This window comes from Panthera onca, chromosome E2 (assembly GCF_046562875.1).
Source record: "Panthera onca isolate mPanOnc1 chromosome E2, mPanOnc1 haplotype 2, whole genome shotgun sequence".
NCBI lineage: Eukaryota > Metazoa > Chordata > Mammalia > Carnivora > Felidae > Panthera > Panthera onca.
The window spans coordinates 11,349,164-11,367,687 of record NC_138353.1 but is presented as its reverse complement, the minus strand read 5'-3'; the positions used below and the strand labels follow the sequence as shown (position 1 = coordinate 11,367,687).

Here is an 18,524-nt window from a genome sequence, read left to right as displayed (position 1 = left end):
ACAAAGTCACAGATGCCTCCTCCCCGTCCGCACTCAGAGTGACCCCCCTCCACCTTCCACTTTAAACCCAGCTCCACACGCAAAACCTTTATTGGGCACCTGCCGCACAGGAGGAGGAGTCCCGTGCAGGGAACCCTTCACACCAGCCCCAACCTGGGATGCCCTTACCTCCCTAGGACACCCACCTGAGCACATGGGACTCCCTGAAGCGGCTGGACCCCCGCCCCCCACCTGTTCATCACCCATAGAGTCTGGGGTGCCCAACACCAGCCCTCTGGCCACCCCCAAAGGCAGTGGTCCGAGGCCCCCCCGGGCCGGGGCGGCGGCGAGGCCCAGCTGGGGTGCGGGCCCGGGGCTTCTCAGGTTTTCTGAATCACCACCTGGAACTTACCTGGAAGAGAAGGGCTGGCGTTAGCTGGAGGCTGGGACCTCAGGGGCGAGCCAGAAAGCACCCAAACAGCTCAGAGATGTTCATCCCTGTCCAGCACCAGCAGACTGCGTGGCCTTGGGCTGGGCTGACGGGTGGTCAGAGGGGGTGCTGCTCCCCGCCCACCTGGCCCGCGTCCCAGAGCTGTGTGGGTGACTAGCGGCACGAAGGTCAAGCATGCAGGCTGCTGAGGAGGGCCGGGCACGGGCTCCTGTGGCATGTGTAGCTCAGGTCCTGCCCACGTGGCCTCGTGGCCCCTCCACAAGGAGGCCTCGGGGACCCACAGAGGGAAGGACACCTGGGGGGTGGGGCAGCAGAGGGTGGGCTGGCCCCAGGTAGGGATGAAGCTTCAGCCTGTCTGATGGGAGGGCCGTGGGGGGTCAGGACACCCCGCCAGACAGGCTGCGGCCCGTAGGCCCCGGCTGCCCTTTGGGGACCCCATCAGAGCATTAACCAGGCTGACTTCAATCACGTCCAACCGGAACAACGTTCAAAACCACCAGACCAGCTCATCACCGATGTCCCCTGCTCTGGCCTGGCGCGCACCCCAGGGAAGCAGGCTGGGGGGGGGGTGGCCAGGGGGCACGGACGGGTTGCACCAGCCGGGTGGCCAGGGCACGTGACTTAAGCTCTCTGGGCCTCAAATTCCCCATATGTAAGTGGGGCTTGGCAGCCCTGGCCCCGCCTCCCCGACCCTCAGCGGGGGCAGGGGCCGGAGGACTCGGAGCCTCCACCGCACTTCAGGGTTGGGAAGATTCCCCCACCCCCACCCCCCCGACTCACAGGTGGGCAGGGATGCCACGGAGGCGGTGACCAGGCTCTTGATGCCCAGGGTGCTGAGGGTGCCTCGCAGGAGGCCGCAGGTGAAGGCCAGGAACTGGGGACAGGGGACACAAGTCACCCAGGGAAGAGGGGAGGCCAATACCCAGGACCGGGGCCATACGGGGCATTGGGCTCCACAGTGGGGGTCACCTCCTTCCCTGGGTCCCGGGCCATGGGACAGTCGCTCGGCTTGAGGACAGGCCTGCTTTGGGGCAGGCGTGTGTAAATGGGGGGTTGTGGAGTCCAGGCACCCTCCCTACCTTGGGTGCTTCCTCCAGATACTGCGGGCCGGAGGCCATCCGGATGAGGAGGGGGAAGCTGTTGTCCTGCAGCACGTAGGTCCCCTGGGGGCAGAGAGGAGCCCAGTGGGGGCTGGGGAGGCACCTGTGCCTTTGTAGCAGGGGAGGGATAAGCCAGGACCCGGCGCCCCCTGCTCCGTCGGGCTGAGGTCTGGAGGGACCCCTCCCTCAAAACCCCTGTTTTGGGGGTCCATCCTTTGGAGGTTCACGGGCCCCATCCTTTGGAGCTATGCAGAAGGGGCCGGGAGCTGCCCAGCCTGGGCCAAGTATCCGCCCATGGGGCATGTGGGTCCTGCCCCTCTAGCTGCAGGACTTCCGGGGTGGTCCTTCCTCCCAGGGCTGTGGTGAGATGCTGCAGACCCGGCCCTCGAAGCGGAGGCCAGGGCCCGGCACAGCGTGGGCGCCTAATAGGAGGTCGGGCCAGCTCGAGACAAGCGGCGACTCGCCGGGGCGAGGTGCTACCAACCACGAGCGCCTGCTGCCCGCTGCGAGGCCCCATCTTGGGAGGCCTGTGGAAACTCTGGCGATAGCCAGGACGCCCCATAGTGGCCTCCTGGCTTCCCTCGGAGGACTGGGCAGAGGCCCAGAGAGGGGAGGCCGGGCCTCCGGGGTGAGGGGGGGGCCCTCTCCAGCCTCCTCTTGGTTTCAGCCTCCGCCCTGAGTCAGGAAGCCGGGCCCCGGGCCCGAGGAACACACCTGGTGATTGGTGCGGAGGCTGTCCATCTGCTTTTGGAACACGGCCACCCACAGGTCTTTGCATAGGAACTTGAGGACGTCCAGCTCCTCCCTGAAGGCCAGCGTCTCCTGGGGCAGCCTGGGGGCAGCGGCAGACACTGGGGCCGGGTGGGCCGGGATGGGGAGCCCGGGGTTAGGAAGAGGGGGGGGACGCCAGGCTGGGTTCCTATATGGAGCAACACGACCCTCCCCGTCCAGGTGTGCCCAGGAAGGGACTTGGCCTCGGGTCCTGCCTGCCTCTGGCCAGCAGGGGAAGGACAGGAAGCGCTGGCTCTCACCTCTCGCCCAGGGCCTGGCCCACACGGAAGCCCATGCCCTCCAGGACAGACAGGCTCATCTTCTGTCCCTAAAAGGCCAGGGAAGAGAGGCTCAGGGGAGCCCCAAGAGGGAGTGTCCTGGGGCAGCAGCCACAGAGGGGACCCTAAGACCAATGTGCCCATCTCTGCGAGTTCAAGGGTAAGGAGAGCCAGGAGGGAGGGCTGTGCCCCTGCCACGCGATCCCTCCACAGACACCATTGGCTCTGAAGACCAGCTCCCTGTTGCTGCAGGAAAAATGGGGGGTCTTCCTCAGGCTTGGCTTCCGCCTGCTCGTCTGTCAGCTCTGTCCTGAGAACACCCATCGCTTATCGCGAGCATTTCCGGTGTGTGCCTTGCAATACCCCGTGGGCAGGTAGTGCTCTGATCACTCCAGGGGGCTCACGGTGACTTGCCCGGGGGCTCTTGTGGCAGCACGCCTGCAGCCACAGCAAGGGAGCCCCGGGCCGTGGGGCCCACCCTCGTGGCCTGGCCAGCAGGAAGCTGTAAAAATCAACTCTGTTCATCACGCCTTAAAACGTCAGCCAAGGGGGTGCCTGGGTGGCTCAGCCGGCTGATTGTCTGACTCTTGGTTTCAGCTCAGGTCATGATCTCAGGTCGTGGGACCAAGCCCCGAATCAGGCTCTATGCTGAGCCTGGAACCTGATTAAGATTCTCTTTCTCTCTCTCTTTCTCCCTCTATCTGCCCCTCTAGCCCGCTCACACTGTCTCTAAAATCTAAAAAAAAAAAAAAAAAAAAATCAGCTGAGACCCCTGGGAGAGACACGCAAGGGCTCAGGGATGGGAGAGATTCCCTTGGGTGCTCAGGGAAGGCAGTGGTGGCCACGTGGCACTCCAGAGCTCAGGCCAGTGTCCCTCGGCGGGAGGGGCAGAGGCGCAGGTGGGGGGCATCAGAAATACCAGGACAGCATAGAGTGAGGTGCGGTGCTCCCTAGAGAAAATCTGGCGGAGCAGGGTCAAGAGGGGGGTGCGGAGCCCAGGCACGAGCCTTCCCTGGGAGGGAAGCGGCAGTCGCCAGGCCTGAGTCCCTCCCTTCCTCCGGCCACCACCCTCCCCCGGGAGCGACTTCCAGCCTCCTTTCTGGGCCTGATGGGCCATCACTGGAGCCTTTCCCATGGTGGATAGGATTTCCCTGCTGAGATCCGGCTCTGGGACAATGTCCTGGCCTCAGCAGGTTTCAACAGCCTTCTGGGACCCTGCTGTCCCTCCATCACCCTCTGCCCTGTGCCCTGACAGCTTCCCTTAGTCCAGCAGAGGGGCCACTCCGCCCACTCACTGTTACCTCCCCCAACTCCCGGAGGCCTCCTGTCCTGCCCTCCCGGCAGGTTAGGTCCTCGATCCCGGCGCTGACCAGTCTGTGGCATGGGGACCCGGGCTGACCTTCAGCAGCCAACACGGGCGTTGGCATGTGGGAGGCCCTTGGGAAACAGAGGCCGAACAAGGTGAGCCATCGGGGTTAGCGCACACGCTGTGTGCCGGGCGCTTTGTGCGAACCTCCTGTTGAATTTTCACCACCCCGTAAGGTAGGCTGTATTTCACGCCTGGAAAGCGGGGCTTCGAGGGTTAGGTAACAGGCACCTCAGCCATGGGGCCATCTTTCAAACCTGAGCGGGTCCGGCTCCCAAGCCCAGATGGCCAGGTTTGGGGGGGGGGGGGGTGGCCAGGACGACACCCACAGCTGTCCCGGCCTCAGTGAGGTGGCAAGGGCTGCGCTCACCCTCCCCCCCACCCCCCCCCCCGCCCCGAGCAGAGGTTGCCTGCGGTTCTGGGCAAGGCACCCCTCTTCTCTGCCAGGCCCCTGGCCCCTAGGCGCTCGCCCGCCATTCCACGCTCCTCCTGCAGGAAACGACCCCGGTGATGACACAGCTTCCTGGTGGCCGACGCCGGCCGGCCGGCTCTCCGCTCCTGCCATGGGGGCTCCTCTGGTTTCCTCGGGCACAGCAGGTGAGCGAGCGGGGAGGGGTCTGACCGCCAAGGCAGGCACCTGCACAGATGAGCTCAGGTGTGTGAGACAGGGAGGGGACGTGTGACCAGTGGCTGAGTGCAGGGTCCACGACCAGATCAGCCCGACACCTACCTGCCAGCTGGGGAGCTGGGTGGGGGCTAACTGCCCTGGGCCTCTGTTTCCTCACGGGCAAACAGAGGACCGTGTCAACAGTGCTACCTCCCAGCGTCCTTAGGAGGGTAACAGGAGTTAGTAAATGCAGGCTAAGAGTGGTCCCAGTCGGGCTTAGTGAATGTTACTGTCCTTGTCACTCAACCTGGGTGAGTCTGTCAACCTGGGTGACCAGCCCCTGGAGGAAAACCCCAGGAAGGGGCTGTGCTCCCTGTCCCCCACTTCCATAGGTGAGCGCCTTAAAGAGGCAGGCCAGGCTCCATTCTGACGAGCACATGTGTCCCTGAGGACTTCCTAGCATGCGGGGGAGGGGGGGACACACTTCCCCATTCACTCCACAAACATTTCCTGGTGGCCTCGAGGAGCTGGCCACTGTGCCTGGTGCGACGACGGGGGCCCAGGCGATGGGCACCCCACATGCAGGGGAGCCGGCAGGGCAGAGCCAGCTCCCCGGGGAGGGGCCCCAGGGTGCTTCTCAGAGGAGGGGGCCGGGAAGTGGAGGCTGTGCGCAAAGGCAAGGAGGCGGGTAAAGGGATGGGGGGTGCAGCTCAGGCCACGAGGGCGGGGGACAGTGGCGAGGGGTGGGAGCGGGGAGGGTCCTGCGGACCAGGCTGGGGCAGGCACGGCAGGAGAGGACGCCACCGTCCCTGGGACGGAACACACAGGAACTAATGGCGCGGTTACAGCCTCGATGCCCCAGGGAGAAGAGATGCGCTCCTTGAGGGCTGCACGGGGTCAAGTCTGAAGGAAGAGGAGTTAAGCAGGGAAGGCAGTGGGGTGGCACCCAAGCCCAGGTCACAGCCTCCAGGACAGCAGTCCCGAGAGGGGACAGCCAGAGAGTCAGCAGGGTCCTCAGCCAGGCCAGGGAGGCGGGGGGGTGTGTGTGGCAGGGGTAAGGATCTGGAAAGGTCTGCATACGTTCAGGCTTCCCCCTCAGTGAACTTCAGACTGCCTGGGTTCAAGTCCTGCTTAGTGACCTTGGGCAAGCTATCTAATGGTTCCAGGCCTCAGTTTCCCCGTGCGGGAGATGGGGCTGATGGCAGGCCCCACCTCACGACAGCGATGTGGCCGGCAGTCTCCAACGGCTCAGCCCCAGCCCCAGCCGTCGTTACTGCTGGCACCACCGTAGTCAGCCCTCGCTAGGGGCCGATTACGCATCTGGTGAACTGGAAAGGCTGGGTGGTGGGTCCAGGAACAACAGAAAAGGGAGGGGAGACGGGCGGTGGGAGGGCAGGGCCGAGGATGAGCAGGTGGCAGAGAAGAGAGGGCGGAGGAGGAAGAGACAGAAGCCTCGCCTGTCTACCATACCTGCCTCCCTCGGTCCTCCCAAGAGCTCGTCAGGGATTAGGGGTTTATCATTCCTTTTTTTTTTTTTTAACGTTTATTTATCTTTGAGAGAGAGCAGGGAAGGGGCCGAGAGAGAGAGGGTGGCGGGGGGCGGGACACAGGAGCCAAAGCGAGCTTTGCTTTTACAGCACAGAGCCCGACACGAGGCCCAAAGCCACGAACCGTGAGACCGTGACCGGTCGGCTGCTAAACCGACTGAGCCACCCAGACGCCCCTAGGGATTTGTCATTCTTTTTTTTTTTTTTTTTTTTTTTAATCCTATTTTTTTTTTTTTTAATTTTTTTTTTTTTTCAACGTTTTTTATTTATTTTTGGGACAGAGAGAGACATAGCATGAACGGGGGAGGGGCAGAGAGAGGGAGACACAGAATCGGAAACAGGCTCCAGGCTCCGAGCCATCAGCCCAGAGCCTGACGCGGGGCTCGAACTCACGGACCGCGAGATCGTGACCTGGCTGAAGTCGGACGCTTAACCGACTGCGCCACCCAGGCGCCCCTAGGGATTTGTCATTCTTGAGAAAGGCAAGGTGGGGACTCGAAGCCACCTGGCCCAGCCCAGAGCCAGGGCATTTCTGGGCGATTTGCACAACAACCCACTGACAGGAAATGACATAATGCAGGGGCAGGGGGGAACCCCTTTGAGAAGGCGCTCCCCCCAACAGCACCGGGGGAGCCGGGAGGAAGGGGCAACAGACAGAGGGGAAGCTCTTGGAAAGGGAAAGGGGGGCAGCTGAAATAAACATCTGTTAAGGAGGGAGCTGAAAAACAGACCAACGTGTAAGGTGGATAAAGCCTCCCGGATCGTCGAGGAAAGCACACGAGGTAGAGAAAAATGAGAGAAAAGTTGTAAGACACGTGGAAGGGACCCAGAATGTCCAGCGTTCATCCAAGAGCCGAGAAGACACGGTGGAACAATGCAGAAGAAGAATCAGAGACAACAGAGAAGAACGTGCTCGGCTGGAGGAAGGTCCAAGTGTCCAGACTGACGAGGGCCACGGAGCTCCAAGGAGGATGGCGGGAAAGCGAGTAAACCAGGCCACCCCACAACCACCCCCCCCCCCACATGCTGAGCACTTGACTCCCAGAGAACACCCTGGGCTGAAGGGAGGGAGTTGGTGGGGGCCCTGTGCTGGGCTCCCTCCGGTCTCTCCTGCTGTGCCCCTCAGTGATCTGTGAGGCTCACCACCACCGGGCCCACGGCCCTCTGTGCCCGCCCTGGCGGGGGGACCTGGGACGGAGCAGCCCCGGCTCCCACCTCCAGAAGGGTGCAGGGACAGGGAAAGTTCTCGCTTTCCCCAGGTGAATGGCCCCAGAGGGCCCAGAAGTGTTCGGAGGGAGCCGGGGAGTAAGAATGAGCAAGTGCAGAGAGCCGACACGCCTCCCGCATCCACCCGGGCAGCCCCGAACACCCCCAGATCCCACCTTCTCCCCCTAATTCCTCCCACCCCAGGCTGAGCGCCTGCCTCTGCTCTGGGCCCCTGCAGCAGCCAGTTGGCTGCATGTCCATTCAGGTTCATTCACATGGCTGAGGAGGCCCGTCTAAAAAGTAAATCCGAACACCCCCACACCTCAGCTTAAACCTTCTATGGCTCCCACCACTCTCAGGACAGAGCCCTAGCTCCCACCACGGGCTCCCTGACCTCAACTGCACTGCGCCCCCTCCAGGGCTCTGCCCCCAGGGGGCCGCTCTGCCAGGAACCCAGGCTCCTGCTGAGGGCAGGGGTCCATCTGGGAGCTGGTACACCCATCCCAGGTGCCCAGGCTGGCGTGGGCACTCACTGGGCCTTGGTGGAGGCAGGTCTGGCCCAGCAGGATCGCTCCTGGGCTGCCGCCAGGGCTCACAGAGGTAGGTGACCGAGGCTCCTTGGTGTGCAAAGGCATTAACTCCTTTGCCCCAGGCCCCCCTTATCTTCAAAGCTGCTGGGGTGGAGAAACCACAGGGACCTCTTCCTCCCCAAGTTTTTCCTGCTTTGATAACAAAGGCCCTTTGACCTCCTGGCTCCTCTGGCTGGTCTTCCATTCCACCTGTAACCATCCAGAAAAACCCATTCAACAGTCCCAGGTAACCACCATACCAGGCAGGATGTGGGGAGCCCCAGAGCTCCTGGGCGTATGTGCTGCGGGGACAGATGAACGAGCCACCATCCCTGTGCTCAAGGAACTCGGCGGCTGCTGGAAGGGACAGACCTGAAGCCACAGACAAGTTCTGGAGCCAGAAGCCTGAGTCCTGATTTCCCCTCTGATTATCGCTGCTGTGCACCCTGGGGAAATACCCCTCTGGCGCCTCAGTCCCTCCTCTGGAAAATGGGACGATAAGGTCGGCTTCGCAAGGCTGTTCTGGGGACAAACTCTGACAAAATACTGTACTGGGGACACCAGAAGTACCCGACAGGAGGCCTGCATCTGGTTCAGACAGGACACGTGTTGGACCAGAGAGAAGGAACAGAAAGAGGAAGACGGAGGAAGGGCCGGGAGTGGAAGAGGAAGGGCTGAGAAAACAGCAGTTCTCTTGACGTTGCCCCCTGAAAGCGGGGCTCCCGGCAGAGGGGAGGTGGGGGAACCGCCAGAGTCCTCACCCCTGGCTGCACCCAGGAATCACCCTGGAGCTGTGGGGCAGGACCCCGGCATGGGACTTCCTGGGGCAGCTGGGTCTCTGGCACGTTGATGTGCTTTGAAAGCCCGTGGTGAGCACCCCTGAGTAACCCCGATATTTCCCACACCTGCTCGACCACAGAAACCCATTAAAATCCTCCTGGCCAGGGTGAGGGAAGACACGCCGGGAAATGCGGGCCAGCGTTTACAGCACAGGCTTTGGAGGCGGGAGGCGTAGTTCTGCATTCCTCACTCTGCCACTTGAGAGCGAGCAGTCCGTCCATCAAAGCCTGTGTGTCTTCGTCCACAAAGCCTACAAAGTGGGGAGGATTGTGCTGACCTCTGTGGGTTGACAGGAGGATCAAATGAAACCAGGAGCGTGAAGCCCATGAGGGCACGTCTCATTTGCGGCAGGTGCTACCACGATTACGGAGCCCGATGCCCAGCCCAGCCCTCCACGGCACAGGGGCGGCGTCTGCTTCCACAAAGCCACGCCCGAGACCTACTGTGCGCACAGGCCCCCACCGTGTGATCAACACAGACCCGGGCCTCGCCTTCACGGCACACAGTCTGGTGGGGGGAGGGGGTGCGGACGTGAATCAAAGGATCTTCCCGATCCCTCGTTCAATCACACACTCGAGCGGGACGGGGCGGCCACGGGCAAAGGGGAGGGGGCTGCAAGATCACAACGAAGACACCTGGCTTCGAGCCGGGGCTCAGGGAACGCTTCCCTGAGGAAGGGGCGTTTGAGCCAAGGTGTGAAAGATTAATGGGTGTGAACGCAGCCAAGATGTGACAGGTGAAATGAGCAGCGAAGATGTGACAGGTGAAATGAGCGGAGAGAGGAGGGAGGAGGCCGGCCTAGGGCAGAGGTGGGGAGAGGTGGGACACCATATTCGGGGAGGAGAACAGGCAGGGCCTGGTTGAGGGCTGGCGGTGAGGGAGGAAAGGCTGATGTCCGGGACACCTGGGGTCCCGGCTGCAAAGCCAGGATGGACAGGAGATGCTGCAAACCCCTCTCTCCGACACACAGGCCAATGCGCAATCCCTCTCCCGTGCTCTCTGTCTCATAGCATGTCCCTAACGTACTGTACTTTATCCATGTACCTTATTTATCTGCGTACCCCCCCCCCCAACATAAGCTCCAGCAGGGCCAAGAGTTTTTGTACAGTTCACTAATTCCCAGAGCCTCCCCCAGGGCCTGACACTTGTTAAGTTTTAGATGAAACCCGGGGAATGTGAACCCAAAAGAAACTATGTTGCCCCTGTAAGCAACACTTTCCCTGAGGCTCCTAAACCAGAAAACCTAAGCCAGAAAAGGCGCCTTGCGTATCGACCAACATCATATACTAACAATAATAATGAAAAGCAATCACAGCATTCATTTATCAAGCACCTAATCTCTCCCTCACCCTTTCTTCTTGGGAAGAGATTTTTAGAACAGGAGCTCCCACGTTCTGGGGGACCTGATTAGGTGCCAGACATCGCACGAAAGGCTTTAAAGTTTGAGTTCATTTGTTCTTCCTAGGAACCAACTGCCCCAAGATGCCAAGCACGCTCCTACCTCAGGGCTTTGCCTCTGTTGTTCCTTCTTCTGGGATGCTCCCCCGCCCCCCCAACCACAGGGCTTGCTTCCTACACTCTGTTCCTCAGAAAGGCCTTCCTCCGCCATCAATCACTCCATCCGTATTCTTTTCACGACTCTACGGAAGTTTTTTTTTTTTTTTTCTTCTTTTTTTTTCCTACGGAAATTTTCTTTATCGCACTTCTCACTAGCCAGTGGCATATTTTTGTTTGACAGTCCTACTAAAATGTTACGTTTCGCAAGGACAGGGAGACCGTGTCTGGAATACAGTAGGTGCCTAATAAGTGCCTGTTGGACGAGTAAAGGTCTCTGAGACTGAGGTACTGTTATAATGCCCATTTAACTAAGGAGGAAACTGAGGCACACAGGGACTGATTCCTAGTGAGGGGAGCGGATGGGATTCAACCCAGGCAGCAAGTCCTGACTCTGTGCTAGGCCTTGAGCTAAGCTTTGCCCGGAGCTTCGTCGCTCACTTTTGGCAGTAACCGCGAGGCCGGCCCTTCAAAAGTCCCCACTTTACAGACGAGGGAGCCAGCGCCCAGCGAGGCAGGGGCGGGGCCGGGGTTGCAACCCGGACGTTGAACCGCCCTCCGTGCTCCCCTGGACGTAGACCCGGCCTTTCCGTCGCGGCCCGCGCCTCCTTCCCCCGGGACCCGGCGCTCACCCCAGGGCCAGGGTCGGAGTGGTGCGCCCACAGCTCCGCCACCATCTCCATGTGCAGAAACTCGAACAGCGCCGCGTCCGCCATGCGCCGGCCTCGCGCCCAACGACCGTCCAGCGCTTCGTGCGTTCATTGGCCCAGCTGCATAAGCCCCGCCTCCGGCACCTAGGCGCGAGCCCGCCTACTCCCACCTCCCTCGGTGCTGCGGCCTAAACCCCGCCTTCCGGGCTCACATGGTGCGCGCGTGAACCCGGGGCACTTAGAGGGAGGGCCTATTCTCATTGGCCGCACGTGACAGCATCTCCGCCCTTCTCTTCGTCTCCTGTGGGTTTCCGGGTTTTCGAGCATCGCCATTGGCCGAATCACTCGTCGCAGGCGGCAAACCTCGTTTTAAAAAATTTTTATTTGTGGGGCGCCTGGGTGGCGCAGTCGGTTAAGCCTCCGACTTCAGCCAGGTCACGATCTCGCGGTCCGTGAGTTCGAGCCCCGCGTCAGGCTCTGGGCTGATGGCTCGGAGCCTGGAGCCTGTTTCCGATTCTGTGTCTCCCTCTCTCTCTGACCCTCCCCCGTTCATGCTCTGTCTCTCTCTGTCCCAAAAATAAATAAAAAACGTTGAAAAAAAAAAAAAAATTTTTATTTGTCCACTCGCCGCGCAGCACAACCCGGAAGCGCCAGCCCAGCCGACTTCCTATTGGTCGTACCTCCCCTCACGTGGCTTTGTACCCGCCCGCCGCTGGTTTTGAGGGTTTGCTTCCTGGTTGGTAGGCGAGTGGCCCACGTGTTTGGCCGCCATGCCCGCTCTATCCGCTTCCCTATTGGTTGGGGCTCCCTCGGTGAAGGCGGGGCACTTCGGCTGCGTAGCGGATCTTCCAGGCTCGGAGCTTCGGTAATCAGGTATGGCCTTCGGTGTCGGCCCTTCCCCGCGCCCCCACTAGTGTACGCTACCCCCCACCCAAAGTCCCCCTGGGTTGTCCTTCTTTCTGTGACCCTGGCGCTGGTCCCTGAGCCGCTCAGCAGCTCGTGTGCTTCCGGATCGGACACCGGCTTGGAGGACAGACTGGAGGGTGTGGCCTCTAGGAGGCAAAATCGGAAACAGCTAGGTTTACGACTCTGGAAGCTCGGGCCTCCGAGCCTTCATCCATCTGGTCCTCGGTTTCCCTGTCAGGACACAAAGAGGGTGGGGTCCAGTAGCTCTCATTATCTCTGGCAGCAGGGATGACGAGCCTGTTTACCGAAGAGGAAACTGAGGCCCAGGCAGGGGAAGCAGATCGCCAAAAATCGCTAAGCTAGTCAGTGAAAGGGGTGGGAATCCAGAACCTGCACTCTTAAACCACCGCCAGGTGCCTCTCATGCCGTCCCTTCGCCCCTCTTCTCCCTAGTTCGGCCCCATGGCGTCCCAGGGTCGTCGGCGGAGGCCGCCGCGGAGGCCCGAGACGGTGGTGCCGGGGGAGGCGGCCGAGACGGATTCGGAGCTCTCAGCGTCCTCGTCGGAGGAGGAGGAGCTGTACCTGGGCCCCTCGGGCCCGACGCGCGGCCGCCCTACGGGGCTGCGGGTGGCCGGGGAGGCCGCGGAGACCGACTCGGACTCGGAGCCGAAGGCCGCGCCGGGGGACCTGCCTCCGCTCGTGGTGCAGCGGGAAAGGGCCGGGGAGACCTGGGGGACCGAGGAGACGCCGGCGCCAGCCCCCGCGCGCACGCTGCTGCAGCTCCGGCTGGCCGAGAGCCAGGCGCGGCTGGACCACGACGTGGCGGCCGCGGTGAGCGGCGTGTACCGCCGCGCCGGCCGCGATGTGGCCGCCCTGGCCAGTAGACTTGCGGCCGCCCAGGCGGCAGGGTTGGCGGCCGCCCACAGCGTGCGCCTGGCGCGGGGAGACCTCTGCGCGCTGGCCGAGCGCCTGGACATCGTGGCCGGCTGCCGCCTGCTGCCCGACATCCGCGGCGTGCCGGGGACTGAGCCTGAGCAAGATCAGGGACCGCGAGCTTAGCCGTAACCCCGCCTGACTCTGCGCCCTGGGGGTGGTCCTTGGGGCCTCCGGGACCTGGCTGTGTATCCTGTGTAGTCCCCTTCCCATCTTGCTGTTTTGCCCCCAGGATAACGCTCTGTGTGTGTAGAGGGGGCGGGTAATATTGTGCAGCCCCGCCCCACCTCTAGCCTAGGTTCCTCCCCACCCCGTCCTGTCCCCGTCGCTGCTCCCTGGTTCCGAGCCCGTCGCTGAGGCTTGGCTCCAGCCCTTGGGTAACCAGTCGCTCCTTGATCTTTCTCCGTCCCGGGGTCTCACCTTGCTTCACCTTTTCTTGCGCTCTGCCTTTCTCGAGTTTGGTTTCTGCTCACAGGGCCTGGTCTTGCTTCTTCGCATAGGAGCCCCAGAATCTGGTGCAGGTTCCATGGCATCTTCCTTCACTCCCTTGCCTCTGCCTCTGGTCCTAGAACCACTTCTGGAATTTTGTCCCCACAGGCTGGGTCCTTTTTCTGCTCCTCAGGCTCGGCCCTGGTTCCCCGTCCTAGTTCGTCCTCTGCCGTCTCCTCGCTTCCAGTCCTTGGGCTTGGTTCCACCCTCTGCGCCCCATGTTGTTTCCGGAATCCAGCTGTACCCTTAGGATTAGCTGCTGTTGCTTTTCCTTTTTTACTTTTTCAGAAGAGCTGCTTTTGCTTTTCCCATTTTATTTATACTACCTACCTGATCTTGAGCTCCATAGCCCCCCCACCCCATGGCCCCAAATGAGGCCCCCCCTTGCCCCAAGGGAGTCCTTCCAGTTTTCCAGGCCTAAGAGGGCATCTCCCCAGATCCTCCAGACCAAGCTGGTATGTCCTCCTTACTCTCCAAGCCAAGGTGGCCTTTTGTGTCCAAGCTCTAGCTGCAACATGCGTCTCCTCCTGACTCTCCAGGCTCACAGTGGCGCCCTTCAGGCACTTAGCGCCCAGTACAGGCTTGCTTGGGGAACTTTGGGTACATGAAGACCACACACTGGGTGTTTGCTTACTGTGTTGGTCCCTGGAGGCCCCAGGGATTTGGATTTCTGGCTCGGCTCCGGGTCTGGGGCTCGCAGACTCTCTGCTCTCTCTTGTGCGCCCAGCTCTGGTCCCTCTGTCCCCTTCACACGTATCCCCCTCCCCTACTTTTTAATCCCAACCTGCAGCTGCGCCCCCCCCCCCCCCCCCCCCGGGATAGAGAAGTGAAAAAGAGTACTCTGTGCCTGTCCTATTAAAACTCAAAACATTAGGGCGCCTGGGTGGCTCAGTCAGTTGAGCGTCCGACTTCGGCTCAGGTCGTGATCTCGCGGTCTGTGAGTTCGAGCCCCGCGTCGGGCTCTGTGCTGACAGCTCGGAGCCTGGAGCCTGCTTCGGATTCTGTGTCTCCCTCTCTCTCTGCCCTTCCCCTGCTCATGCTCTGTCTCAAATAAAACACTAAAAAAACAACTCAAAACATTTACTGATGTGGAGAATTTGTCCTGGCTCCCCCTCTAAGCTGGGCTAGGTTCATTGGTGATTTCTCTTGAGAATGAGGGTTCTGAGAGAGCTTTCACTTCTGGCCTATTGAGGGGAAGCTGTCGCCAGGAAACCGGGATGCCTTGTATTTTTCCCCGGGCTGCATTTATTCATATTTTGTTAATTCAGCACACCGTTACTGAGCACCTGCCCTGTGCCTGTCCTGCGCGGGACACCAGGGGCACCAGAGCTGGTCCAAGCCCTCACAGAGCTCAGTCCACTGGGGGAGGGCGACATTAATAAAATACTCTCCTAAATAAGTGGATAGATTCAATAATTGCAATTTATACTTCAGCGGTAAGTTTTCTGTCACTGTGATTAGTGCCGGAAAGAAGTACAGGAGTTTTGTGAGGGCATAACCGAGATCCCCCTGACCTTGTCTGGGCAGATGGGGGGAGGTCACATGGCTTCCCCAGGAAGTGATGCGGGAGGTTGAGCTGAGCCCTGAAGGTATAAGCAAGTGAGACTGGAGGAAGTGGAGTAGAATGGCTGGCGCGGGGGAGGGGGGCTTGGGAAGCATGTGCAAAGGCCCTGAGTTCGAAGGGAGCGTAAACTATTTAACAGAAGAAGGTGAAAAAATTTTTAAGTTTATCTTTTTTTTTTTTTTAATGTTTATTATTGGGAGACAGAGAGAGAGAGAGAGAGACGGAGCATGAGCATGGGAGGGGCAGAGACAGGAGAAGACGCAGAATCCAAAGCAGGCTCCAGGCTCCGAGCGGTCAGCACAGAGCCCGACACGGGGCTCGAACTCACAAACTGTGAGATCATGACCTGAGCTGAAGTCGGACGCTCAACCGACTGAGCCACCCAGGTGCCCCTTTTTAAGTTTATATTGAGAGAGGGGCACCTGGGTGGCTCAGTCAAGCGCCTGACTCTTGATTTCGGGTCAGGTCATGATCTCGGGGTTCATGAGTTCGAGCCCTGAGTTGGGCTCTGTGCTGATGGCGAGGAGCCTGCTTGGGATTCTCTCTCTCTCTCTCTCTCTCTCTCTCTCTCTCTCTCTCTATCTCTCTATCTCTCTCTCTCTCCCCCCCCTCACTCCCTCCCCCTCCCTCCTTCCCTCTCTCAAAATAAATAAATAATGAATGAATGAATGAATGAATGGTCTGCTGCTGTCCAGGGGCCAGAAGCTACGTTCAGTGGGGGTCCAGAATGCACTCAGGAAGTGCATTGCGTGGGAAGGCCCGAAGCTGATGGGTTTGATTACAGAGCCCTGGGAAGTAGGAGGAGGTGTTGGGCAGCAAGGACCCGTGTTCCCTTCCCTCCGGAGCCTCTGCCAAATTATCTTCCTCTCCATCAGCATTTACGGAAGTAACCTGTGTCCCCTGGGCCTAGACATCAGGCCAGAGTGCTTTCTGGAACCTTTGCAGGAGAAGGAAAGTTAATTCTGGCAGCTGGGTGTTTGAGGGATTTTCTGGGTAAGTCAGAGGCGTTTTAGGGATTAAATGAATTTGCTGAGGAGGTGAGGCCAGATTTGGGGGAGGGAGAGGAGAATTTCAGCAAAGTGTGTCCAGGGAGACGCCAGTAGGGTGAAACCCGCAAACTCGCCAGGCTGTGAGGCCAGCTTGAGCATTGGGCTTGTAGGACCCGTGCCTTTGTCCTCCCCTGTGATTTTCCGTATGATAAACAGTACAGGAGACAGAGGCAGAAAACCATCTCCGGAAGGGAAAGGATCAGGACACATCAATCGCACTCAGACAGTAATCACAGAAGTCGCTATGCCCAAAGAACTAGTTCACGCAATTTTTTTTTTAATGTTTATTTATTTTTGAGAGAGACAGAGCATGAGCAGGGGAGGGGCAGAGAGAGAGGGGGAGACAGGATCCAAAGCAGGCTCTGAGCTGACAGCAGAGAGCCGGATGCGGGGCTCGAGCTCACAAACCGTGAGATCGCGACCTGAGCCCGAGTTGGATGCTTAACCGACTGAGCCACCCAGGCGTCCCTCACACAAATGTTTTTCTCGGCTAATGTATATTTAGGAAGCAAAGAGATGGCAGAGGTTTGTATGACTTGGCTTCGTGACCCTGTGCAGAGATCCAGGAGACCGAAAAGAATGCTTACCTTCTCTGCCTTGCCAGGCCCCAGGGTCTCTCAGCGGCAGCCTCTGGAGTGGGCAGAAGGTTCCAGGCCATGATACCCCATCGTTGTTGCCAGAACCAGAGGAGAGAAAAGACTTCCGTCCTACCCTCCTACGTTCAATAGCTGGGTCTGGAAAATAAACTGAACACAGGCAGGTTAATGGGAGAAAAGGTGTAGACATTTGTTAATTTTTAATTTCACATTCACGGGAGTATCAGAAAGAAATGTTTTTTAACAATGGTCAATTCTTTTTTTTTTTTTTTAATTTTAAGATTTATTTACGTAATCTCTACTTAATGTGGGGCTCAAACTCATGACCCCAAGATCAAGAGTCACATGCTCCTCCGACTGAGCCAGCCAGATGCCCTTATGGCTGATTATTTTCTACAGGGGTGCCAAAAGCATTCAACAGGGAAAGGGTGGTCTTTTCAGCAAATGGTGCTGGGAACACTGGGTATTCATACGGAAAACAAACAAAAACGAAGTCGGTCCCTTACTATCTACTCATTAAAATGAGTCAAGGACCTAACATAACTAACACTCCACAACTCTTAGAAGAATTATTGTGAAGACAGGAGAAAAATCATAGTTTAAAAAAAAAAAAAAAAAAACATGGGGGGAGAGATCTTCATGACATTGGATTTTGTAGGGATTTCAGATGGGACACCAAAAGCACAGGCAACAACAAAAAATAGATAATCGGCCTTTATCAAAATTAAAACCTTTTGTGCATCAAAGGACACCATCAACAGAGTGAAAAGGCAACCCGCAGAATAGAAGAAAGTATTCACAGTCATATACTTGGTAGGGGATTAGTATCCAGAGTATATAAAGAACTCCTACAACTCGACAACAAAAAGCAACCCAATTCAAATGTGGGCAAAATACTTGAATAGACATTTCTCCAAAGAAAATACACGAATGGCCCACCAGCCCATGAAAAGGTGCTCATTAGGGAAATGCTAATCCAAAGCACAATGGAGGGGAGCGTGGCTGGCTCAGTCTGCGGGAGCACTCGACTCCATCTCAGGGTTGTGAGTTTGAGCCCCCGCCTTGGATGGAGAGATTACTTAAAATCTTAAAAAACAAAGCACAATGGGATACCACTTCACATCCACTAGGATGGCTATTAAAAACAACAAGGGGCGCCTGGGTGGCTCAGTTAAGAGTCTGACTTCAGCTCAAGTCATGATCTCCCGGGTTTGTGAGTTCTAGGTTAGTAAGTTCTAGCCCCACGTTGGGCTCTGTGCTGACAGCTCAGAGCCTGGGTCCTGCTTCAGATTTTGCGTCTCCCTCTCTCTTTGCCCCTCCGCCGCTCGCACATTTCCTCTCTCTCTCTCTCTCTCAAAAATAAATAACCATTAAAAAAAAAAAAAAAAAAAAAAAAACAGGGGTACCTGGGTGGTTCGGTTCCTTAAGCATATCTGACTTCGGCTCAGCTCATGATCTCGCAGTTCCCTAGTTCGATCCCGGCATCGGGCTCTCTGCTCTCAGCACAGAGGCTGCTTCAGATCCTCTGTCTCCCTCTCTCTCTGCCCCTCCCCTGCTCTTGCACACACTTGCTGTCTCTCTCTCTCCCTCAAAAATAAATAAACATTAAAACAAATGAAAAAAAAAAACAACAACAAAATAACAAATGTTGGCAGGGGTGTGAAAAAATGCACCCCTCGGGCGGGCGTTGCAGGTGGAACGTAAAATGGTGTAGCTGCCGTGGAGGCCCGTGTGGGGCTTCCTCAAGAAGTCACACAGAAAACCAGCATATGGTCCAGCAAAGGCCACTTCGAGCTGCAGGCCCCGGAGGAATTCAAAGCAGGGGCGCAAACAGACACTTGCACACAAACGTTCACAGTGGCATTAGTCACAAAGGCCAAAAGGTAAAAACACCCCAACCCACGTCCAGCAACAGATGAACGGATAAGCATAACGGTGACGGAGCCACGCAGGGAAATAGTATTCAGCCCTGAAGGAGAACGAGGTTCTGGCACATACCGCCTCAGGAACAAAGGAAGACCTCAGGCGAAGCGAAATAAGCCAGATATTGAAGGAGGGATATGCACGATT

General features: G+C 58.5%; 2 protein-coding genes across 5 annotated transcripts; one reads left to right on the top strand and one right to left on the bottom strand.

Moving 5' to 3' along the window:
- Positions 1-72: 72 nt before the first annotated feature.
- TRAPPC6A (trafficking protein particle complex subunit 6A) lies at positions 73-11,051 on the bottom strand. Of its 4 annotated transcripts, none has more exons than XM_060651444.3 (6): positions 10,901-11,051; positions 2,562-2,629; positions 2,245-2,381; positions 1,510-1,593; positions 1,211-1,304; positions 73-391 (listed from the first exon to the last, which is right to left on the bottom strand). In XM_060651444.3, exons 1-6 carry the CDS (start codon positions 10,982-10,984, stop codon positions 388-390), a joined length of 471 nt encoding a protein of 156 aa, XP_060507427.1. In that variant the 5' UTR covers positions 10,985-11,051; the 3' UTR covers positions 73-387. The 4 variants fall into 4 exon arrangements, with proteins under 4 accessions (XP_060507427.1, XP_060507425.1, XP_060507424.1 ...); XM_060651442.3 differs by having other exon boundaries at positions 2,245-2,362; positions 10,901-11,047; XM_060651441.3 differs by lacking the exon at positions 10,901-11,051 and adding an exon at positions 7,839-9,378.
- Positions 11,052-11,658: 607 nt separating this feature from the next.
- Positions 11,659-14,059, top strand: BLOC1S3 (biogenesis of lysosomal organelles complex 1 subunit 3). The gene is made up of 2 exons (XM_060651439.3): positions 11,659-11,791; positions 12,277-14,059. Exon 2 carries the CDS (start codon positions 12,286-12,288, stop codon positions 12,880-12,882), a length of 597 nt encoding a protein of 198 aa, XP_060507422.1. The 5' UTR covers positions 11,659-11,791; positions 12,277-12,285; the 3' UTR covers positions 12,883-14,059.
- The last annotated feature ends 4,465 nt before the right edge of the window (positions 14,060-18,524 follow it).

Coding starts and splice junctions, on each gene's coding strand:
- TRAPPC6A (XM_060651440.3), bottom strand. CDS start 7,940: ATGCCTTTGCACACCAAGGAGCCTCGGTCACCTACCTCTGTGAGCCCT. Junction 2,363..2,561: donor GGCCAGGCCCTGGGCGAGAG/GTGAGAGCCAGC, acceptor CGCTGCCCCCAG/GCTGCCCCAGGAGACGCTGG. Junction 392..1,210: donor CGTGGCATCCCTGCCCACCT/GTGAGTCGGGGG, acceptor CTTCTCTTCCAG/GTAAGTTCCAGGTGGTGATT.
- BLOC1S3 (XM_060651439.3), top strand. CDS start 12,286: ATGGCGTCCCAGGGTCGTCGGCGGAGGCCGCCGCGGAGGCCCGAGACG.